Raw genomic sequence first — 20,261 nt, forward strand, 5'->3', positions numbered from 1 at the left:
GAATTGGAATTACAAAATTACAGGATTGATGAGTGGACATACATGCAAATAAAATCCAGATTTAATAAGGATAAGCAAACACCAGGTATAGCAAATTCCACCCAAACTCTGGACAAGATCTTAACAGGATGTGAGGGAAAACAGATAACTAAATTATATCAGATTTTACTAGAGCAGGAGAACAAAAAAGAGATGATTAAAAATCCAATGGTAGCCTGGGAGAAAAACATACAAAGAGAAATTCATATAGCAGAATGGGAAAAAACATGGAATGCAATAACTAAAATCACTTTATCATCAGCCTATAAAGAAAACTATTACAAATTGTTTTACAGCTGGTATTTACCACTGGCGAGATTAGCCAAAATTTACCCAGCACTGCAAAACAAATGCTGGAAATGTAATAAAGAAAAAGGTACTTTCTTCCATATGTGGTGGTCCTGCCCTAAAATTAAAAAAACCTGGGAAACAATTCACAAATGGTTAAAGGAAATTACAAAGGAGGAAATAGAATACTCTCCCGAGGGCATGCTTCTCGGAATTTGGAAAAGATCATACTCTAAACAAACTCTGTTCTTATTGACTCACATAAACACAGCGACAAGAATCGCCATAGCGCAAACATGGAGGAATGATCAGACTCCCAATGTAAATTTAATAATAGACAAGATATATACATGTGCAGAAATGGACGAGATGACAAACCTACTTAAGGGAAACAGAATTAACGAATCCAAACATATGTGGAGCATGGTATTGGAAAGATGGAAAGGAAAGAGTGATGGGTTCCAATAAGGGTTAGTCAAAGCACGAGGCAGTTCTCCTTGGGGTCTCTGCAACCAAACGTTCTTTACTTCCAACTGGATGGGGATAGTGGAAATCTCCACCCAAACCCTTTTCGCGCAGTCGGGTAGAAGGTTGGGAACCCATGACTATCTGATCAAAATCACCCGTTTTGGAACCAGAAATCTTGGTGCAGGTTCCTGGCTGAGCTCGAGACTTGAGGAATGTCAATTCTGATATTTCATCAAGATAATCCCCCTTCTCCTTGGACCAAAACACTTGCCCCAGGGAAGAGTGGTGAAAGTTCCCCTTGAAATGATCTGGGAGTGAAGATGTTTCCTGTTAGGGAGTGTGTGTGTGTTTGTGTACCATTACTGGGTTTTAAATTCCATTGCTACTGGTTTGCTCATGCGCAGAAGCATCCCAGGCAAGTGAGTAGAACTGGGAGCATTACCACTGCTCCCAGTTCGCCAAACTGGGCTGAACCGAGAGCAACCCACCACTGGGATATACCCAGTGAAGGGCTGCCATCGTCTGCCCCTACCAGTACGCCTCCTTGGTGCTTCCCAGGACCAGCGTAGGCCCACATGCCCTCGCCGCATGATTTCGCTTCTGTGCATGCACCCGAAGCGATTTTGGCGATTTTCATCGCTATTTTTGCTTCCCCCACATGTGCAGAAGAGAAAAATCAGCAAAAATCACCAAAATCGCATGAGATTTTGCCTTGGGTGCACGCACAGAAGGGAAATCTTGCACATGAATGAATGTGCACATGTTAAAGGTGCAAAGATGTGCATGCATCTCCATTTTTTCTAATGGATTGCCGAACCCACCTGTCTACCCCAGTGATGGTGAACCTTTTTTTCCTCGGGTGCTGAAAGAGTATGCACGCACACTATCGCACATGTGTGAGTGCCCACACTAATAATTCAGTGCTTGGGGAGGGCAAAAATAACTTCTCCCACCCCTGTAGGCCCTCTGGAGGCTGGAAATGGCCTCTTTCCCAACTTCTGGTGGGCCCAGTAGGCTCGTGTTTCATCCTCCCCAGGCTCCAAATGCTTCCCTGGAGCTGGGGGAGGGTAAAAGCATCCTCCCCCATTCCCCTGGAAGCTCTCTGGAAGCCAAAAACACCATCCCAGAGGCTATGTGCGAGCCAAAAATCAGTTGGCCAGCACACGCATGCACGTATGAGCTGAGCTGGGGCAACGGCTCATGTGCCAGCAGATATGGCTCCACATGCCACCTGTGGCACCCGTGCCATAGGTTCGCCATCACTGGTCTACCCCCATGTCGGTTGGCAGGGCCCAGGGGAAGAGCCTTCTCTGTGGTAGCCCCGGCCCTCTGGAACCAACTCCCCCCAGAGATTAGAATAGCCCCCACCCTCCTCGCCTTTCGTAAGCTCCTCAAAACCCACCTCTGCGGTCAGGCATGGGGGAACTAAGATAATCTTTCCTCCTAGGCTTCTACAATTTATGCATGGTATGTTTGTATGATTGGTTTTATAACAAGGGTTTTTAGCTGTTTTAGTATTGGATTTTTACATTCTGTTTTTGTCACTGTTGTTAGCCGCCCTGAGTCCACGGAGAGGGGCAGCATACAAATCCAATCAATCAATCAATCAATAAATAAATATGGACCCCTTCCTCCTCTCTGTGGCAGCTCTGAATATTGTTAACTATAAAATGGATTAGAGGTACTCAGGAAAGGATAAGAAGGAGGAAGGGGAAGTAGAAAGGAAGGGCAGAGGGAGGGAGGAAGTAGGAAAGAGGGAGATAAAGGAAGGGGAGTAGTATGAAACGTAGAAGGAAAATAGATGGGAGATAAAAGTACAAGAGGTGCAAATTTAGGATATTTGTTTATCACATTTCAGACAGAAATGTAGAATTATGTATGTTTTGATATTATGGTATATGTATGGATGTTTATGCAAAGATGGTGAAAAAAAATTTAATTTTTTTTTTAAATTGGAAGACTGCTATGATGTCTCCTCTTGACTTGCAAAAGTTCGCTTAGCGATCAAAGTTTCAATGGCATCGAACAGTGTGACTTATGACTATTTTTCACAGTTAATGACTATCACGGCATCCCCATGGTCACATGATCATAAATTCAGGCGCATAGCATAGCCGCCCCGAGTCTTCGGAGAGGGGCGGCATACAAATCTAAGTAATAAATAAATAAAATAATAAATAAATAGCATAGCATAGCATAGAATAGAATAGAATAGGAATGGAATAGAAATAAAGGAAGAATAGTATTAAATGATAGCTTAGCATAGCATAGCATAGAATAGAATAAGATAGAATAGAGAATAGAAGAGGAGAGGAGAATAGAACAGAGAACAGAGTACAGAACAGAGTAAAATAGCATACCATGGCATGGCATGGAATGGAATGGAATAGAAAATATAGAATGGAACAGAACAGAACAGAATAGAATTCTTTGTTGGCCAGGTGTGATTGAACACCCAAGGAATTTGTCTTTGGTGCCTACAGTATGCTCTCAGTGTACATAAAACAAAATATACATTTGTCAAGAATCATAACTTGGCAACTGACTCATATTTATGACGGTCGCCGTGTCCCCCGGAGGTCACGTGATCCCTTTTTCTGACCTTTGGACCCGCAAAGTCAATGGGGAAGCCAAGTTCACTTCACAACAACCCTGTGACTAATTTAACAATGACGGCAAGGAAGGTCGCAAAACAGGGCAAAGCTCTTCAACTGTGGCTGTCCTGCTCAGCCACAGAAATGTTGGGTGTCCACTGAGTCATAAGTGACGGACAACCTATAGTTTCCTCTCTCTCGGGGTCTTAAAGCATGTTTTTCTTCACCAACAGCTTGTAGATTCTTCCACCAAGGTCATCTCCGTAGCTCCGTCTACTCCATGCCAAGCGTAACTCCTTCACCCTTGAGTGATCTACGGGTTGTAAACTTTCCTCCTTGCACACACTGAGTCTCCTCCTCCTCCTCCTCCTGTTCTCTCCAGGCCTACAGCTGCCACCATCCTTGTCCTGATAGCATCACCTGGCCATCTTCCCATTGGTTTCCTCCCTGGGTATCTTTCCTCTCAAGCTGTTCGGCGCAAAGGTTGAGCTCAGCAAGCGTTTCTTCCTGGACTGGCTGAAAAGTCCTTGAATGCACCAAGCTGTTACTACTTGGGCAGCCCTTAGGTGGGCTGCACTGCGGCCAGTTTGGGCAAGTGAAGGTCAACAAGGGGGGAGGGGGAATTCCTTCCTTTACTATTCTTCGGCTATAGAGAACAGAAGAGCCACAGCAAGCAATTCCTGACATTATCGATAGCATCTCAGACATTAACACCCTTGAAAACGTCTGCGCAAAATTGGAAAGGGGAAAATATCCCCAAAGAAGAGGAAGTTATTAAGAAAATATTAGATTGCGCTGAAATGGATATGATGACAAGACGGTTAAACGACCAAGAAGAAACAGAATATTATGAGATATGGAATAAAGTGTATATATGGATAAATAAGAAGAAATATTAAAATAAGAAATAAATAAATAAGAGAATTATATTAGCAGTGATACGATTTAAGATTTATGTTAGAATTAGTATTGTTATGATTTAAGAGTTATGTTAGATTTAGTTTATGTATGAAAATTTATTATGTAAGGTAAAACAAATTTCTTCTTTTCATCTAAAGTAATAAGTTGAATTTAAGTATTTTTTAAATGTACTCTTTTTCTGTATTGAAATTTTACTTCTAGAATAAGCGGGGTAGATACAACCCCATTTTTATGTTAAATGTATGTTTGTCAGTTTTGTCTATTTTAAAAATTAATAAAATATATTGGGGGGGAAAAACCACCCTTGAAAACGTCCAAAGATACTTCACCAGAAGAGCCCTTCACTCCTCCACTCGAAACAGAATACCCTACGAGACTAGACTTTCAATCCTGGGCCTAGAAAGTTTAGAACTAAGACACCTTAAACAAGATCTAAGAATTGCCCACAAGATCATATGCTGCAACGTCCTGCCTGTCAGCGACTACTTCAGCTTCAACCACAACAGCACAAGAGCACACAACAGATTTAAACTTAATATTAACCACTCTGAACTTGACTGTAAAAAATATGACTTCAGTAACCGAGTTGTCGAAGCATGGAACTCATTACCGGACTCCATAGTGTCATCCCCAAACCCCCAACACTTTACCCTTAGATTATCTACAGAGTTGACCTATCCAGATTCCTAAGAGGTCAGTAAGGGGCGAGTACAAGTGCACTAGAGTGCCTTCCGTCCCTTGTCCTATTGCTCTCCTATATCTCCTATACCTTTCTTCTATTCCTATATCTCTTCTTCTACTCTTTCATTGATATGTTCTATTCCTATATCTTCTTTTCTATTATTTCTTAGGTATATTTTACTATGAGTATCTCCTCTATAACCTTCATCATGTATTTTACTATGTGTATATTGATATATACCCACTAAAACCCTCATTGTGTATTGGACAAAATAAATAAATAAATTAAATAAATTAAAAATAAATATTCGAGATGTCTTTCTTAAAGCTGCTGCTGTTGGGGAAGGTGATAAAATAGGAAAAACAGAATTAGGAGGAATCTTGGAGGTCTTCTAGCCCAACCCCTGCTTAGACAGGAAAACCTATAACACTTCAGACAATCGCTTCAATCTCAGCACCGTTTGTAATTGTCCATTGTATATTTAATAATAATAATAATAATAATAATTTATTAGATTTGTATGCCGCCCCTCTCCGAAGACTCGGGGCGGCTCACAGCAACGATAAAAACAATATTATAATGGCACAAATCTAATATTAAAAAACTAAAAACCCTATCATAATTAAAAACCAAACAGCACATACATACCAAACATAAATTATAATAAGCCTGGGGGAAAGATGTCTCAAATCCCCCATGCCTGGCAGTATAGGTGGGTCTTAAGTAGTTTACGGAAGACAAGGAGGGTGGAAGCAGTTCTAATTTCCGGGGGGGGGGGGGAGTTGATTCCAGAGGGTTGGGGCCGCCACAGAGAAGGCTCTTCCCCTGGGGCCCGCCAGACAACATTGTTTAGTCGACGGGACCCGGAGAAGGCCAACTCTGTGGGACCTTATCGGCCGCTGGGATTCGTGCGGTAGCAGGCAGTTCCGGAGGTACTCTGGTCCAATGCCATGTAGGGCTTTAATGGTCATGACCAACACTTTGAATTGTGACCGGAAACTGATTGACAGCCAATGCAGGCCACGGAGTGGGCGAATCTGAGAAGATACATGGGCAAATCTGGGAAGCCCCACGATGGCTCTCGCGGTCATCCTATTAGTGTCCTCTTAACATCCTATTAGTGTCCTCTTGCACTTCTTTCCAAAATTTCTGCACTGCCGGGCATTCCCGCAATAATATCTGACATGCTAACAAAAGCTTCATTTGATGGTCTTCTCTAACTTCAGAAGTTTCTGAACTTCTTGTTTTGGAGATGAGATAAGACCTAGAAGCACCATTGCAACTTTTGTATTGATTGGCTGCAATGCAGAATAATATCTGAAGAACACTGTAGAAACTACAGTAGATAATTTAGTCCAACAGGACTTACCTTCTTGCCTTCTCTTCTTGCAGGTTAGCCCCGTGTCCTGCTTTATAAAGGATGGGCCTCTCTTTGCAGTCATCCTTCATTTGAAGAGCCTCTAGCCTGAGCTTGCTTTGAAAACCAAGAATCTGAAGAAAAGAAAATTTATGTGAAGAGCAGCTACTACGGGATTCAACCGGTCAGCAGCAAGACCGCTTGGTGAGAAGACTTGCATTACGGTAGATTTTTCTTTTATATATATAAATAATCTTTATTAGTTATACATTTTTTAAAAAGGGGGAAAGAAAAAAAGGGGGGGGAGAAAGTAGAGGGAGAGAAATGGATCAAAACTGATTGATATAAAAGTACAGTACAGTGATACCTTGTCTTACAAACTTAATTGGTTCCGGGACGAGGTTCTTAAGGTGAAATGTTTGTAAGACGAAACAATGTTTCCCATAGGAATCAATGGAAAAGCAATTAATGTGTGCAAGCCCAAAATGTACCCCTTTTGCCAGCCGAAGTGCCCGTTTTTGCGCTGCTGGGATTCCCCCGAGGCTCCCCTCCATGGGAAACCCCACCTCCGGACTTCTGTGTTTTTTCGAAGATGCAGGGGAATCCCAGCATCACAAAAATGAGCACTTCCCTGGCAACGGAGGTCCAGAGGTGGGGTTTCCCAGCGAAAGGAGCATCAGTGAAATTGCAGCATCGCAAAAACACCGAAGTCCTCGAAACCCCACCTCCGGACCTCTGTGTTTTTGCAATGCTGCGATTTCATTGAGGCTCCCCTCACTGGGAAACCCCACCTCCGGACTGTGCTTATTAAAGCACAGGTGCTTTGCTGGCAACGGAAGTCTGGAGGCGGGCCATCCCAGCAGCGGCAGTGGGTTTGTAAGATGAAAATAGTTTGTAAGAAGAGGCAAAAAAATCTTAAACCCCGGGTTTGTATCTCGAAAAGTTTGTATGATAAGGCGTTTGTAAGACGAGGTATCACTGTATTAACAAAATGTTGGGATAAGAAATACATCTTCCACAATAGTAAGTAATAAATACGCAAATACATAATTAAAATATTAAAAGAAGTATTTTGACATTTTTCCTTTTCTTTTAATTAGAATTTTTTTGTTTCAGAGTTTAAAAAAAATAAATATGAAAATAAAAAAGTTCTCAAAAGAAAAGATAAAAGAAAAAGTGCAGAAGATAGCAAGAGGAAAGAAAGATGCTATACATACTGCTCAAAAAAAAATAAAGGGAACACTCAAAGAACACATCCTAGATCTGAATGAATGAAATATTCTCATTGAATATTTCATTTGCACAACAGCATGTGAAATTTGACTGTCAAACAGTGTTGCTCCCTAAGTGGATAGTTTGATTTCACAAACATTTGATTTACTTGAAGTTATATTCTGTTTTTTAAGTGTTCCCTTTATTTATTTATTCTTGAGCAATATATATATATACACCATCTTCTTTCAGCAGTTAGAAAAATCCTTCCTGTTTAAAACAATTAACAACTCACTGCTTAACCATGTCCATTCCTTTCTAATCAAAACCCCAGAAATCACCATTTCATTTTTTTCCACTTTCTGCAAAAAGTCCATAAAATAATTCCCAATTATTATTACATCCGGGGTGGCCCAGTGGTTAGAGCGCAGCACTGCAAACTACTTCAGCTAACTGCTAGCTGTAGTTCTGCAGTTCAAATCTCACCACCGGCTCCAGGTTGACTCAGCCTTCCATCCTTCCAAGGTGGGTAAAATGAGGACCCAGATTGTTGGGGGCAAAATGCTGATTCTGTAAACCGTTTAGAGGGGGCTGTAAAAGCACTATGAAGTGGCATGTAAGTCTAAATGCTATTATTATTATTATTATTATTATTATTATTATTATTATTATTATTATTGCATTCCTTATAGAGATGATGATAGATGACAATTTCTTTTTCTTTCTGTAATTTTTTTATTTTTTCCTCCACAATTTCCATTTTTATATCCACACATATACCTTAAAATGTCAATAACATACATATTTATACATATTTATTCAATCAATCCTATTTTTCACTCTGGTTTCTTTCATTCCGTTATTTATTCAATCTTTCTCTTCTCCTCCAACTTCCCTCCACTCCTTCTTTGCTTCCTTCACCATTCTACTTTCTCTTTGATAGAAGATCATTCTGGATGGTGTTTTTTCCCATCTACCTTCCTCCCACCTCGTTATCTTTTGTCTCTTTTTTCTTTTTTTATTGCCTCCTGACTTTTTTCTGCTCTCTCTCTCTCTCTCTCTTCTTTCCTTTGGCATTCCTTCTCTTCTTCCCACCTCTTCCTCCCTTCCTCACTCAGAATGACACATCACTCTTGCCAGTAATTCAAAGGGATTGTAGAGAGCATGCGGTAATTCCATATTCCATATGGTTTAAACCAATTCAATTTTGGTTGCCGTGATGCAAAAAGAAAATTGAGATTCTGGAAAAAGTGCAGAGAAGAGTGACCAAGATGTTGCTTTGTCAAGTAGGATGCTTGGCTGCATAGCTAGAGGTATAACAAGCAGGAAGAGGGAGATTGTGATCCCCTTATATAGAGCACTGGTGAGACCCCATTTGGAATACTGTGTTCAGTTCTGGAGACCTCACCTACAAAAAGATATTGATAAAATTGAACGGGTCCAAAGACGGGCTGCAAGAATGGCGGAAGGTCTTAAGCATAAAACGTATCAGGAAAGACTTCATGAACTCAATCTGTATAGTCTGGAGGACAGAAGGAAAAGGGGGGACATGATCGAAACATTTAAATATGTTAAAGGGTTAAATAAGTTCCAGGAGGGAAGTGTTTTTAATAGGAAAGTGAACACAAGAACAAGGGGACACAATCTGAAGTGAATTGGGGGAAAGATCAAAAGCAACATGAGAAAATATTATTTTACTGAAAGAGTAGTAGATCCTTGGAACAAACTTCCAGCAGACGTGGTTGCCGTCAGTTTTCTATGTTTCTATGATTAGGGGACTGGAGGCTAAAACGTATGAAGAATATCTCCGAGACCGCCTTCTGCCGCACGAATCCCAGCGACCGATTAGGTCCCACAGAGTGGGCCTTCTCCGGGTCCCGTCAACTAAACAATGTCGGTTGGCGGGCCCCAGGGGAAGAGCCTTCTCTGTGGCGGCCCCGGCCCTCTGGAACCAACTCCCCCCAGAGATTAGAACTGCCCCTACTCTTCCTGCCTTCCGTAAACTCCTTAAAACCCACCTTTGCCGTCAGGCATGGGGGAACTGAAACATCTCCCCCTGGGCACGTTTAATTTATGCATGGTATGTCTGTGTGTGTGACTGTTAGCATATGGGGTTTTTTAAATATTTAAATATTTTAAATTTGTCTGATTGCTTATGATTTGTTTTTACATGTTGTGAGCCGCCCCGAGTCTTCGGAGAGGGGCGGCATACAAATCTAAGTAATAAATAAATAAATAAATAAATAATAAAAGAATGGTTGCAGGAACTGGGCATGGCTAGTTTAATGAAAAGAAGGACCGGGGGGGGGGGGCATGATAGCAGTGTTAAGATATCTCAGGGGCTGCCACAAAGAAGAGGGAGTTAACCTATTCTCCAAAGCACCTGAGGATAGAACAAGAAGCAATGGGTGGAAACTAAACAGGGAGTGAAGTAACTTAGAACTAAGGAGAAATTTCCTGACAGTCAGAACAGTTGATCAGTGGAACAGCTTGCCTCCAGAAGTGGTGAATGCCCAACATTGGAAATTTTCAAGAAGATGTTAGATAACCATCTAACCGAAGTAGTGTAGGGTTCCCTGCCCAAGCAGGGGGTTGGATTAGAAGACCTCCCAGGTCCCTTCCAAATCTGTTGTTGTTGTTATTTAGTCATTGCACTCATAATGGGGCCACATCCTTTCTTCCCTCCTGTAATTAACTTTGTTACAATGCGTGCAATGACTAAATCGAATGGCATCACATAAAAGCAAGCATCTCCGCAGTCTGCATTGGTTGCTGATCAATTTCCGGTCACAATTCAAAGTGTTGGTTATGACCCTTCATGGCATCGGACCAAAATACCTCCGGGACCGCCTTCTGCCGCACGAATCCCAGCGACCGGTTAGGTCCCACAGAGTTGGCCTTCTCCGGGTCACATCGACTAAACAATGTCGTTTGGCGGGACCCAGGAGAAGAGCCTTCTCTGTGGCAGCCCCGACCCTCTGGAACCAGCTCCCCCCGGAGATTAGAACTGCCCCCACCCTCCTTGCCTTTCGTAAAGTTGTTAAGACCCATCTCTGCCGTCAGGCATGGGGGAACTGAGACATCTCCCCCGGGCCTATACAGTTTATACATAGTGTGTATGTTTGCTTTTAATAATGGGGGTTTTAGCGTTTTTTAAATTATTAGATTTGTTCTTACATTGTTCTTGTTATTGTTGTGAGCCGCCCTGAGTCTACGGAAAGGGGCGGCATACAAATCTAATAAATAATAATAATAATAATAATAATAATAATAATAATAATAATCTCTCCAATGAAGATTTTATACTCTGACGAAGTCAGTAGGGATTGACGAAAGCTTAGTAACTTTTTAGTAGATTTAAAATAAATTTTAAAGGAGAAACAAACAAACAAAGGAGAAAAATCATCTATTCATCATTTCTTCTCCACTTCAGTACTTTAATTGCTATGCTTTTCCTTTTAACTTGCCTCCTGTAACTTGCCTCTCTTGGATCTTTATCTCTTGGCTATTCAATCGAAGCATTTCTCTCATCTTAACCCTCTTCCACTGCCTAGTTTCCAAGATTTCTAAAGTTTCCAAGATTTCTAAAGTTTCCAAGATTTCTAAAGTTTCCAAGATTTCTAAAGTTTCCAAGATTTCTAAAGTTTCCAAGATTTCTAAAGTTTCCAAGATTTCTAAAGTTTCCAAGATTTCTAAAGTTTCCAAGATTTCTAAAGTTTCCAAGATTTCTAAAGTTTCCAAGATTTCTAAAGTTTCCAATACAACTTCTGATGTCAAGCACTTCTGCAGAACCACTGGAACCTCACCAAAGCAATTGGATGGAAAATGATATTGATCAACATTTTGATAAGATAAACTGCTGAGAGTGAGGCTTCAATAGTAGGAGATGCCTGGGCTGAAGATGTAGTGACATCTAGTGTTAGGACCAGACCAAAAACTATGGGGGTCCTCTCTAGAATAGTGTTTCCTAATCCTGTCATCTCCCAGAATTTCCCAGTCAGTATACAGGTTGGGGAAATCTGGGAGTTCAAATCCATGCATGTTTGCCTTGTCCTCTGCAAAAGATGAGTTTGTTTCATGGGTCTACAAAAAAAGGAGGGAGGGGGGAGAGAGGGAGGGAGAGAGGGGGAAGAGAAGAAGAAAGGAAAGGAGAATGGGGAAGGGAGAGAAGGAGGAAGGGAAGGGGGAGGGAAGGGAAGAGGAGGGGAGGAAAGGAGGAGAGGAGATGAGAGGAAAGGAAAGGAATGGAGGGAAGGAAAGGAAAGGAATGGAGGGAAGGGAAGGAAGGAAGAGAATAGGAAAGGAAGAGAAGGAAAGGAAAAAAGAAAAGGAAGGGAAGGGAAAGGAAAGGAAAGGAAGGAAGGGAGCAGGAAAGGGAGGGAAGAAAAGAAAAGGAAAGAAGGAAAGAAAAGGAAAGGAAGGAAGAGAATAGGAAAGGAAAAAAGGAAAGGAAGGGAAAGGAAAGGAAAGGAAAGGAAGGAAGAGAATAGGAAAGGAAGAGAAGGAAAGGAAAAAAGGAAAAGAAGGGAAGGAAAGAAAAGAAAAGAAGGAAAGGAAAGGAAGAGAATGGGAAAGGAAGAGAAGGAAAAGAAAGAAGAAAAGGAAAGGAAAGGAAAAAAGATGAAGAAATATTAGAGGAGTTTAGGGTCTTTATAATTAAATGAGAGTAGGGGGTTTGAGACAAGCAATAATAAGTAGCATGGCACACAAACAGCAACACTGCCTGCAATGACAACTCAGCGGACCGGTTGTTTGCTCGTGCAGGTTCTTCCCTCTTCGTTCATCCCTGCTTCCACTTCCTCGCTCCCTGGCCCTCCCTTGCCCCCTATCCTGAGGCCACTCGTGGCAAAGGGATCCTGCAATTCCCCTGCACAGGTGCGAAACCACTGACGTGGTATTGGCCCCCCGGACACGTCCCCAAAACGCTTTGTCTCCTTCACCGGCTGGAAATAACGCGTTGTGGCAGGTGGAGAAACGCTACAGACTCGGAATATCTGCTGGTAGGGGAGCGACTTACCGAGCAAGCTTCCAGACACCTGTTTTGAACCTAGGAGGTCCTGTTTGGGGCAGAACCCTCCAGATTTTGCTCCCAGGACTGCGCAGAGCAAAGGAGAGATATTTCCCCCAAAAAAGGTTGTAAATGATGACTTGCTTTACGAGGACTGATGACTGTAATCGCCAGTCTCAATTATTGTGGTACGTTGAGGACCACCTGTGCTTTAATTTAGTGTAAACTTAGCTAATTCTGCAGGTCCTAGGCCAAAACCAAAAAACCAAAAAATATTTGTCACGGGAAATTCATACTTTTGAAATTGTGTGGTGTGCAAACGGTGCCCCTGGTTGACCAGAAGCTGAACTTTCCTGGAGACCCACAAGGGACTCCCGACATTATAGATTAGATGAAAAGTTGGGGGGAGGGAAACCCACACCCCAAAAGGAGATGATGCACCTTTTCCTACTTTGCCAAGAAAAATCCACAAAGTTGTTATAAGTTGTGAAGTCGTGCCTGACCCATCGCAACCCCATGGACAATGTTTGTCCAGGCCTTCTTGTCCTTTACCAAGGTCTTAAGCATAAAACATATCAGGAAAGACTTAATGAAGGATTTAGGGATAGTGATTTCTGACAGTCTCAAAATGGGTGAGCAGTGTGGTCAGGCAGTAGGAAAAGCAAGTAGGATGCTTGGCTGCATAGCTAGAGGTATAACAAGCAGGAAGAGGGAGATTGTGATCCCCTTATGTAGAGCGTTGGTGAGACCACATTTGGAATACTGTGTTCAGTTCTGGAGACCTCACCTACAAAAATATATTGACAAAATTGAACGGGTCCAAAGACGGGCTACAAGAATGGTGGAAGGTCTTAAGCATAAAACGTATCAGGAAAGACTTAATGAACTCTATCTGTAGAGTCTGGAGGACAGAAGGAAAAGCGGGGACATGATCGAAACATTTAAATATGTTAAAGGGTTAAATAAGGTTCAGGAGGGAAGTGTTTTTAATAGGAAAGTGAACACAAGAACAAAGGGGCACAATCTGAAGTTAGTTGGGGGAAAGATCAAAAGCAACATGAGAAAATATTATTTTACTGAAAGAGTAGTAGATCCTTGGAACAAACTTCCAGCAGACGTGGTTGATAAATCCACAGTCACTGAATTTAAACATGCCTGGGATAAACATATATCCATCCTAAGATAAAATACAGGAAATAGTATAAGGGCAGACTAGATGGACCATGAGGTCTTTTTCTGCCGTCAGTCTTCTATGTTTCTATCCGCTGGAGTTCACTTAAGCTCACTCCGACTGCTCCAATGACTGTTAGATTGTTTAGGGAAAATATATCCTCCACAAAACAAACTTAATACAGAGTAAAGATGTGAGTAGTGACAGCAATGGATTGTTCAGGCAAATAAACCAGATTAGTAAATACAGAGTGTATATACAGTATATTATATACAGATATATAGCAGAATAATCTCTGTACAATCCAAATCACAAATATAACCCCAAATATCAAATGCAAACCAGATACATCAGCACACAGCTCTATACACACATAACTATCAACAATACTCCCCCAAACAGGAGCTCTATTAGCTCCCTCTGATGGCCAACAGGCACACTTCTCTTAAAGATATATCACTTAAACATACATTGATAGTTTGTATGTATTGTATCCCAACATAGTATCATACATGGTACTGACAGATTCCATCCAGCCACCTCGTTCTCTGTTGCCCCCTTCTTCTTTTGCCCTCAATCTCTCCCAGCATTAGGGTCTTCTCCAGTGAGTCCTTCCTTTGCATTAGGTGGCCAAAGTCTTTGAGTTTCATCTTCAGGATCTGGTCTTCTAAAGAGCAGTCAAGGTTGATCTCTTCTAAGACTGACCGGTTGGATCGCCTTGCAGTCCAAGGGATTCGCAGGAGCCTTCTCCAGCACCACAAAGTTACAGGGGATAAATTTGGCTGAAAGGCAATTTTTACAAACCAATTTTACAATGCCTGCTATTATGAGTGCATGCAAGCTATCCGTGCTGTAGATTTGATATATACCCTTTTCTTTCTTTCTTTCTCTCTTTCTTTTCTCTCTTTCCTTCTCTCTCTCTCTCTTTCTCCCTCCTTCCCTCTCTCTTTTTCTTTCTCTCTCTTTCTTTCTCTCTTTCTCTTTCTTTCTTTCCTTTCTTTCTTTCTCCCTCTCTTTCTCTTTCTTTCCCTCTCTCTCTCTCCCTCCCTCTCTCTCTTTCTCCCTCTCTTTCTTTCTTTCTTTCTTTCTTTCTTTTCCCCCCTTTCTCTCTTTCTTTCTTTCTCTCTTTCCCTCTTTCTCTTTCTTTCTTTCTTTCTCTTGCTTTCCTTTCTTTCTTTTTTTCTTTCTCCCTCTCTTTCTTTTTTCTTTCTCTCTCTCTCTCCCTCCCTCTCTCTCTTTCTCCCTCTCTTTCTTTCTTTCGTTCTTCCGTTCTTTCTTTCCACAATGCTTGCCTTTGACAAACTGAGTTCAACAACCTTACCCAAAGGAAAAGCTGATTGAAATTGACATGGTGGACAGAGAGATTTTCCCCCCCAGCCAGGCACTTGCCTTGCAGACATTTAGCAAGTGTTCAAGATAAGCCCAAGCAGTGTGTGCAAAACGGAGAGCCAGCCATTCACCTTTGCTGGCTGTAGAGGAAAGTTCACTCTTCGTTCCTTTTGTTGCCTTTAATGGGCGTTTTTCCCATTCCTTTGTTGTACTTAATGGCCTTTAACCCTGCTGTTTAATTCAAATGACGCCTAGGGCAGCTTCCTGGAGAACAAGCGCTGGAGAGCTCCTGCCTTCAGGGGTTACAGTAAAAAGGGAGTGTGAGAGAAAGAGCGTAGATGCTGCTTTTAAAGACACTGGTTTTGTCCCACTGGCTGGGTTAGGAATAGTCGCATTCAGATAGCAATTAGCATTTAGATTTTATATATTATCCCATAATGCTTTACGGCATTCTCTGGGCAGTTTACAAGGTCAGCATATATTTTCCCCAACAATCTGGGTCCTCGTTTGACTGACCTTGGAAAGATAGAAGACTGAATCAACCTTGAGCCTGACATGATCAAACTTCTGGCAGTCGGCAGAGTTAGGCTGCAATACTGCATTCTGACCACTGCCTCACCAGGAAGGAGAATGAGAAAGGGAAGAAGGAAGGAAAGAAGGAAGGAAGGAGGGAGGGAGGAGGGAAGGAAGGAAGGAGGGAAGGAAGAAAGGAGGGAGGGGAGGGAGGAAGGAGAGCGGAAGGGAGGGAAGGAGGGAGGGAGGAAGGAAGGAAGGAGGGAGAGAGGGAAGGAGGGAGGGAGGAGGGAAGGAAGGAGGGTGGAAGGGAGGAGGGAGGGAAGGAGGGAGGGAAGGAGGGAGGGAAGGAAGGAGGGAGGGAGGAAGGGAGGAAGGGAGGAGGGAGGGAGCGGAGGGAGGGGAGGAAGGAGGGAGGGTGGGGAGGGAGGGAGGGAGGAATGAAGGAAGGAGGGAGGGAGGGAAGGAGGGGAGGGAGAAAGGAAGGAGGGAGGGAGGGATGAAGGAAGGAAGGAAGGAAGGAAGGAAGGAAGGACGTGCAATAACAATAGCATTTAGTCTTATATGCTGCTTCACAGGGGCCACTGTTTTAGAGAAGTAACTTCATATTTCAGGGGAAATTATATAAGAAGGGCACTGTTTGCGCTGGATACAAACTGGGAAGGGAGGCAAAGAGGGAGGAAGGAAGGAGGGAGGGAGGGGAGGGGAGGAAGGAGGGAGGGTGGGGAGGGAGGAATGAAGGAAGGAGGGAGGGAGGGAAGGAGGGGAGGGAGAAAGGAAGGAGGGAGGGAGGGATGAAGGAAGGAAGGAAGGAAGGAAGGACGTGCAATAACAATAGCATTTAGTCTTATATACTGCTTCACAGAGGACACTGTTTTAGAGAAGTAACTTCATATTTCAGGGGAAATTATATAAGAAGGGCACTGTTTGCGCTGGATACAAACCAAGTCATAAGCAAAATTATTTTTTTTAAAAAAAAATAGTTTATTGACTTTTACAAAAGAAAAAAGGGAGGGGAAGTGGGGAGAAAGGGTCCAAGGAATCAAAAGGTAAACCAATAAGTACATGGTAATGCAAAAAAATCTTTGAGGTATACAGAGAATTGACAATATCTTTGAGTATTTGTTTTGCAATATTACATTTCATATTATAAAGAGAATATATACATAGTCCACAATAATGGGTAATTGAAAAACATCCTTATACATGAGCCAAAAGGGGGGGAAATTGGCAAGCAAAATTATTGTAATGGGTGCAAATTTGGGAAACATGAAAGGAGTGAAATGCTCTTGCTTTGCTCATGCATATTGATTGTTGGAGAGCCAGTCGCAAAGGGAGCGTGAGGCTCCGCCCACCTGTCCAGACATCGCCATTTGAGTTCTTTGCACATACACAGGGCATTTTGTGCCTGCACAGAAGTAAAAGAACCCAAATGGCGGCATCCGGGAAGGTGGGGGGAGCCTCACGACCGACTCTCTGCCGACCGACAGGCCCAAGCGAACCGAGAGCATTTCACCCTTGAAACATGGATCTAATTATTATTATTATTATTATTATTATTATTATTATTATTATTAATTAGATTTGTATGCCGCCCCTCTCCGAAGACTCGGGGCGGGTCACAACACGATAAAAACAGTATTATACAGGCACAAATCTAATATTAAAAAAACCCTAAAAACCCTATCATAATTAAAAACCAAACAGCACATACATACCAAACATAAATTATAATAAGCCTGGGGGAAAGGTGTCTCAAATCCCCCATGCCTGGCGATATAGGTGGGTCTTAAGTAGTTTACGGAAGACAAGGAGGGTGGGAGCAATTCTAATCTCCGGGGGGAGTTGATTCCAGAGGGCCGGGGCCGCCACAGAGAAGGCTCTTCCCCTGGGGCCCGCCAGACGACACTGTTTTGTTGACGGGACCCAGAGAAGGCCAACTCTGTGGGACTTTATCGGCCGCTGGGATTCGTGCGGTAGCAGGCGGTTCCGGAGGTATTCTGGTCCAATGCCATGTAGGGCTTTAAAGGTCATGACCAACACTTTGAATTGTGACCGGAAACTGATCGGCAGCCAATGCAGGCCACGGAGTGTTGTAGATACGTGGGCGAATCTGGGAAGCCCCACGATGGCTCTCGCGGCTGCGTTCTGCATGATCTGGAGTTTCCGAACACTTTTCAAAGGTAGCCTCATGTAGAGAGCGTTGCCCATGTGGTTTGTTATGCCTGCAGTTTGAAGCAAATGCATTTATCCAGCTTTAAAACATTATTTTGATTTCTCTCTTTTCAGACTAAGCTGAAAAAGATCCAAGCAAGCTGGGGAGAAAGGGTGAATGCTCGGTGCCCAGCAACGGATCCCCGGCATTTGGGTTGGTAGGAAGCCGCCATGTCAAAAGATGAAGCAGGCTGTAAGCTGGCTCCGGTCTACAAACACAAGGAGCGCAAACCTAAGAAGCCCCACTACATCCCGCGTCCCTGGGGGAAACCGTATAATTACAAGTGCTTCCAGTGCCCGTTCACTTGCATGGAGAAATCGCATCTCTATAACCACATGAAGTACAGCCTCTGTAAGAATTCCTTGTCTCTGCTGATCGAATCAGACTGGCCGTACAAGAAAGGGGGCCTCCTCCACCCAGAACTCCGTCTCTTGCAAGCCGCAGAGACGTCTCAGATCTGTGGGAGGCAGGAGGAATCCAAGACCTATGAGACAATGGTGATGGAGGGAACTCACTCCAAATATGATGACCGAGACCGAGATGGTGGAGAAGGCAAGACGACGGAAGACACCGCCTCCTCGGAAAGGATGAGTGACGAAACCAGCCAGTTCCAAGAAGAAGAGGAAGAGGAAGAGGAGGACGAGGAGGAAGAAGAAGAGTTATCTAGGTTCTTGCAGGAGGTAGACACCGCTGAGAAGAAAGAGGTGGTCAAGGGGACCCTCTCCACCGGGGAGACCACCGAACCTGATATGAACACCCTCCTTTTTCAGCTGAAAAACAAGCAGGACAAGGCGTCTAAAGACCCCGCTCCTGACTTCATCATCACAGATGTTTTCTCATTGAAGAAGCACGTGGCCAAAGGAAAGGAGATACCCTCCGTGGAGCTGGACCCCAAGCCAAAGCATTGCAAAATGCCCTCCAAATGTCCGGGAAGTGGCGGGGTCTTCATGGAGCAATGGAAGCTGCTGGCTAATGGACAGCGGAGAAGCACCACTGGGGTCCTGACTCCATGCGCTGATGGCAACGTCATCCCTTGTTACCCTCCTCCAGCTTACGGGGACTTCCACGAATCTCAAGGCCTCAACTTCTCTCTGCTGGGGATCAACTACCCGTTGGCTCCCAACCTCTTCTCTTATTTCAGCCCTTCGGTGACGAGTGGGGCCACCTCCCATTCACACTTGGCCCAATTCCCTTTCCTGGCCTCCACCGCCCAGCTGATGCACCCCCATTCGGGTCACTTCCAATCTTTACAGAACCCCGAGAGGTCCACTTTCCTCCCACGCTTTTACTACCCTCTGCTTTTTGAGCATTCCTTCAATTCGGCAGAAAACAAGGTGGCCGCCGCCAAGCCGGACGCTCAACAACTGCCTCCCGCAGCCATCCCTGCTCCCCTCCAGCCCCAGACCTCCACGGACCCTTCAAAGGGAGGCGTGTTGAAAGTCCCAGTGCTGAAGACCAGCCTCCCCTGGCCGAAAGGTTTCCGTGAAGAACCGCCTCCTGAGCAGGGCCACAAAAGATTGCTACTGCAGGAAGAAGATAAAAAATGGCTGATCCATGAACGGGAAAGCTATTCCTTGCTGGCTGCTGGCCATGTCTGCAAGAAGCCATCTCCCGAGGCTTTCCAGGGTCTGATGGGCATCAAAGAGGGGGCTGCTGTCCTCCCCAACATCCTCAAGAAAACAGAACCCCACGGAGCTGCTTGTTTGGACAATGGCAGGGTCACCGCAAGTAACCTGAAGAGGAAGTTTGCAAAGAGCGGCCTTGACTTGGCAAGCCCTGAGATGACAATACCAGAAAAAGAGATCTATCCACCCAGGTACGATGGGCCCTGTTTCTCCAATCATTTCTTGCTATTCAGTTACTAAGTCCATGATCAGTGATGGGCCCCACATGGTTCGGATGGGATTGGCGATGCAGTAGCGGTTTTTGATGGGTTCTGGAGGCCGGGCCGGTCGCGCACACACCCAACATGTGTGTGTGCACCTCCACGCAAGATTTCGCTTCTCGGCATGCACGGACAAGATTTCAACAATTTTTGCCCTCTTTTTTCAAAAAATAAAGGGGCAAAAATTGCCGAAATCTCACCAGCATTAAAGTCCTCACCTGAGATATCATTTCAGGCACATGTGCAGAAGCAAAATCTCGCATGGGACGGGACCATGCACACACATGTTGGGCCTGCGCCGGTCTCAGCATCCTATACCAGTAGGGAAAAGTAAGTGGAGCCCTTCGCTGTCCATGACGGTGAACCTATGGCATGCATGCCACAAGTGGCACATGAAGCCATGTTGGTGGGCACGTGGGTGCTGGCCATGTTGGTGGGCACATATGTGCGTGCTGGCCAGCTGATTTTCAGACCTTCTGGGCCCACTGGGAGTTGGGAAACAGCCTGTCTTCACCCTCCGGAGACAGTGAGGAAGGCCCGTTTTTTGTTCTCCCCAAGGTCCAGCGCCTTTTTAGAAGC

The 20,261-nt window shown here is 43.9% G+C and overlaps 1 protein-coding gene across 2 annotated transcripts in view; it reads left to right on the plus strand.

Moving 5' to 3' along the window:
- PRR35 (proline rich 35) overlaps positions 1-20,261 on the plus strand; it is a 44,056-nt gene that overhangs the window by 15,642 nt on the left and 8,153 nt on the right. For both annotated transcript variants that reach the window (XM_070761047.1, XM_070761048.1), the window contains exons 2-3: positions 6,385-6,573; positions 17,872-19,613. In XM_070761047.1, coding sequence (XP_070617148.1) covers positions 17,968-19,613 — 1,646 coding nt within the window. In that variant the 5' untranslated portion in view covers positions 6,385-6,573; positions 17,872-17,967. The remainder of the gene's footprint in view (positions 1-6,384; positions 6,574-17,871; positions 19,614-20,261) is intronic.

Source organism: Erythrolamprus reginae, chromosome 9 (assembly GCF_031021105.1).
Source record: "Erythrolamprus reginae isolate rEryReg1 chromosome 9, rEryReg1.hap1, whole genome shotgun sequence".
In the NCBI taxonomy this organism is placed as follows: domain Eukaryota; kingdom Metazoa; phylum Chordata; class Lepidosauria; order Squamata; family Dipsadidae; genus Erythrolamprus; species Erythrolamprus reginae.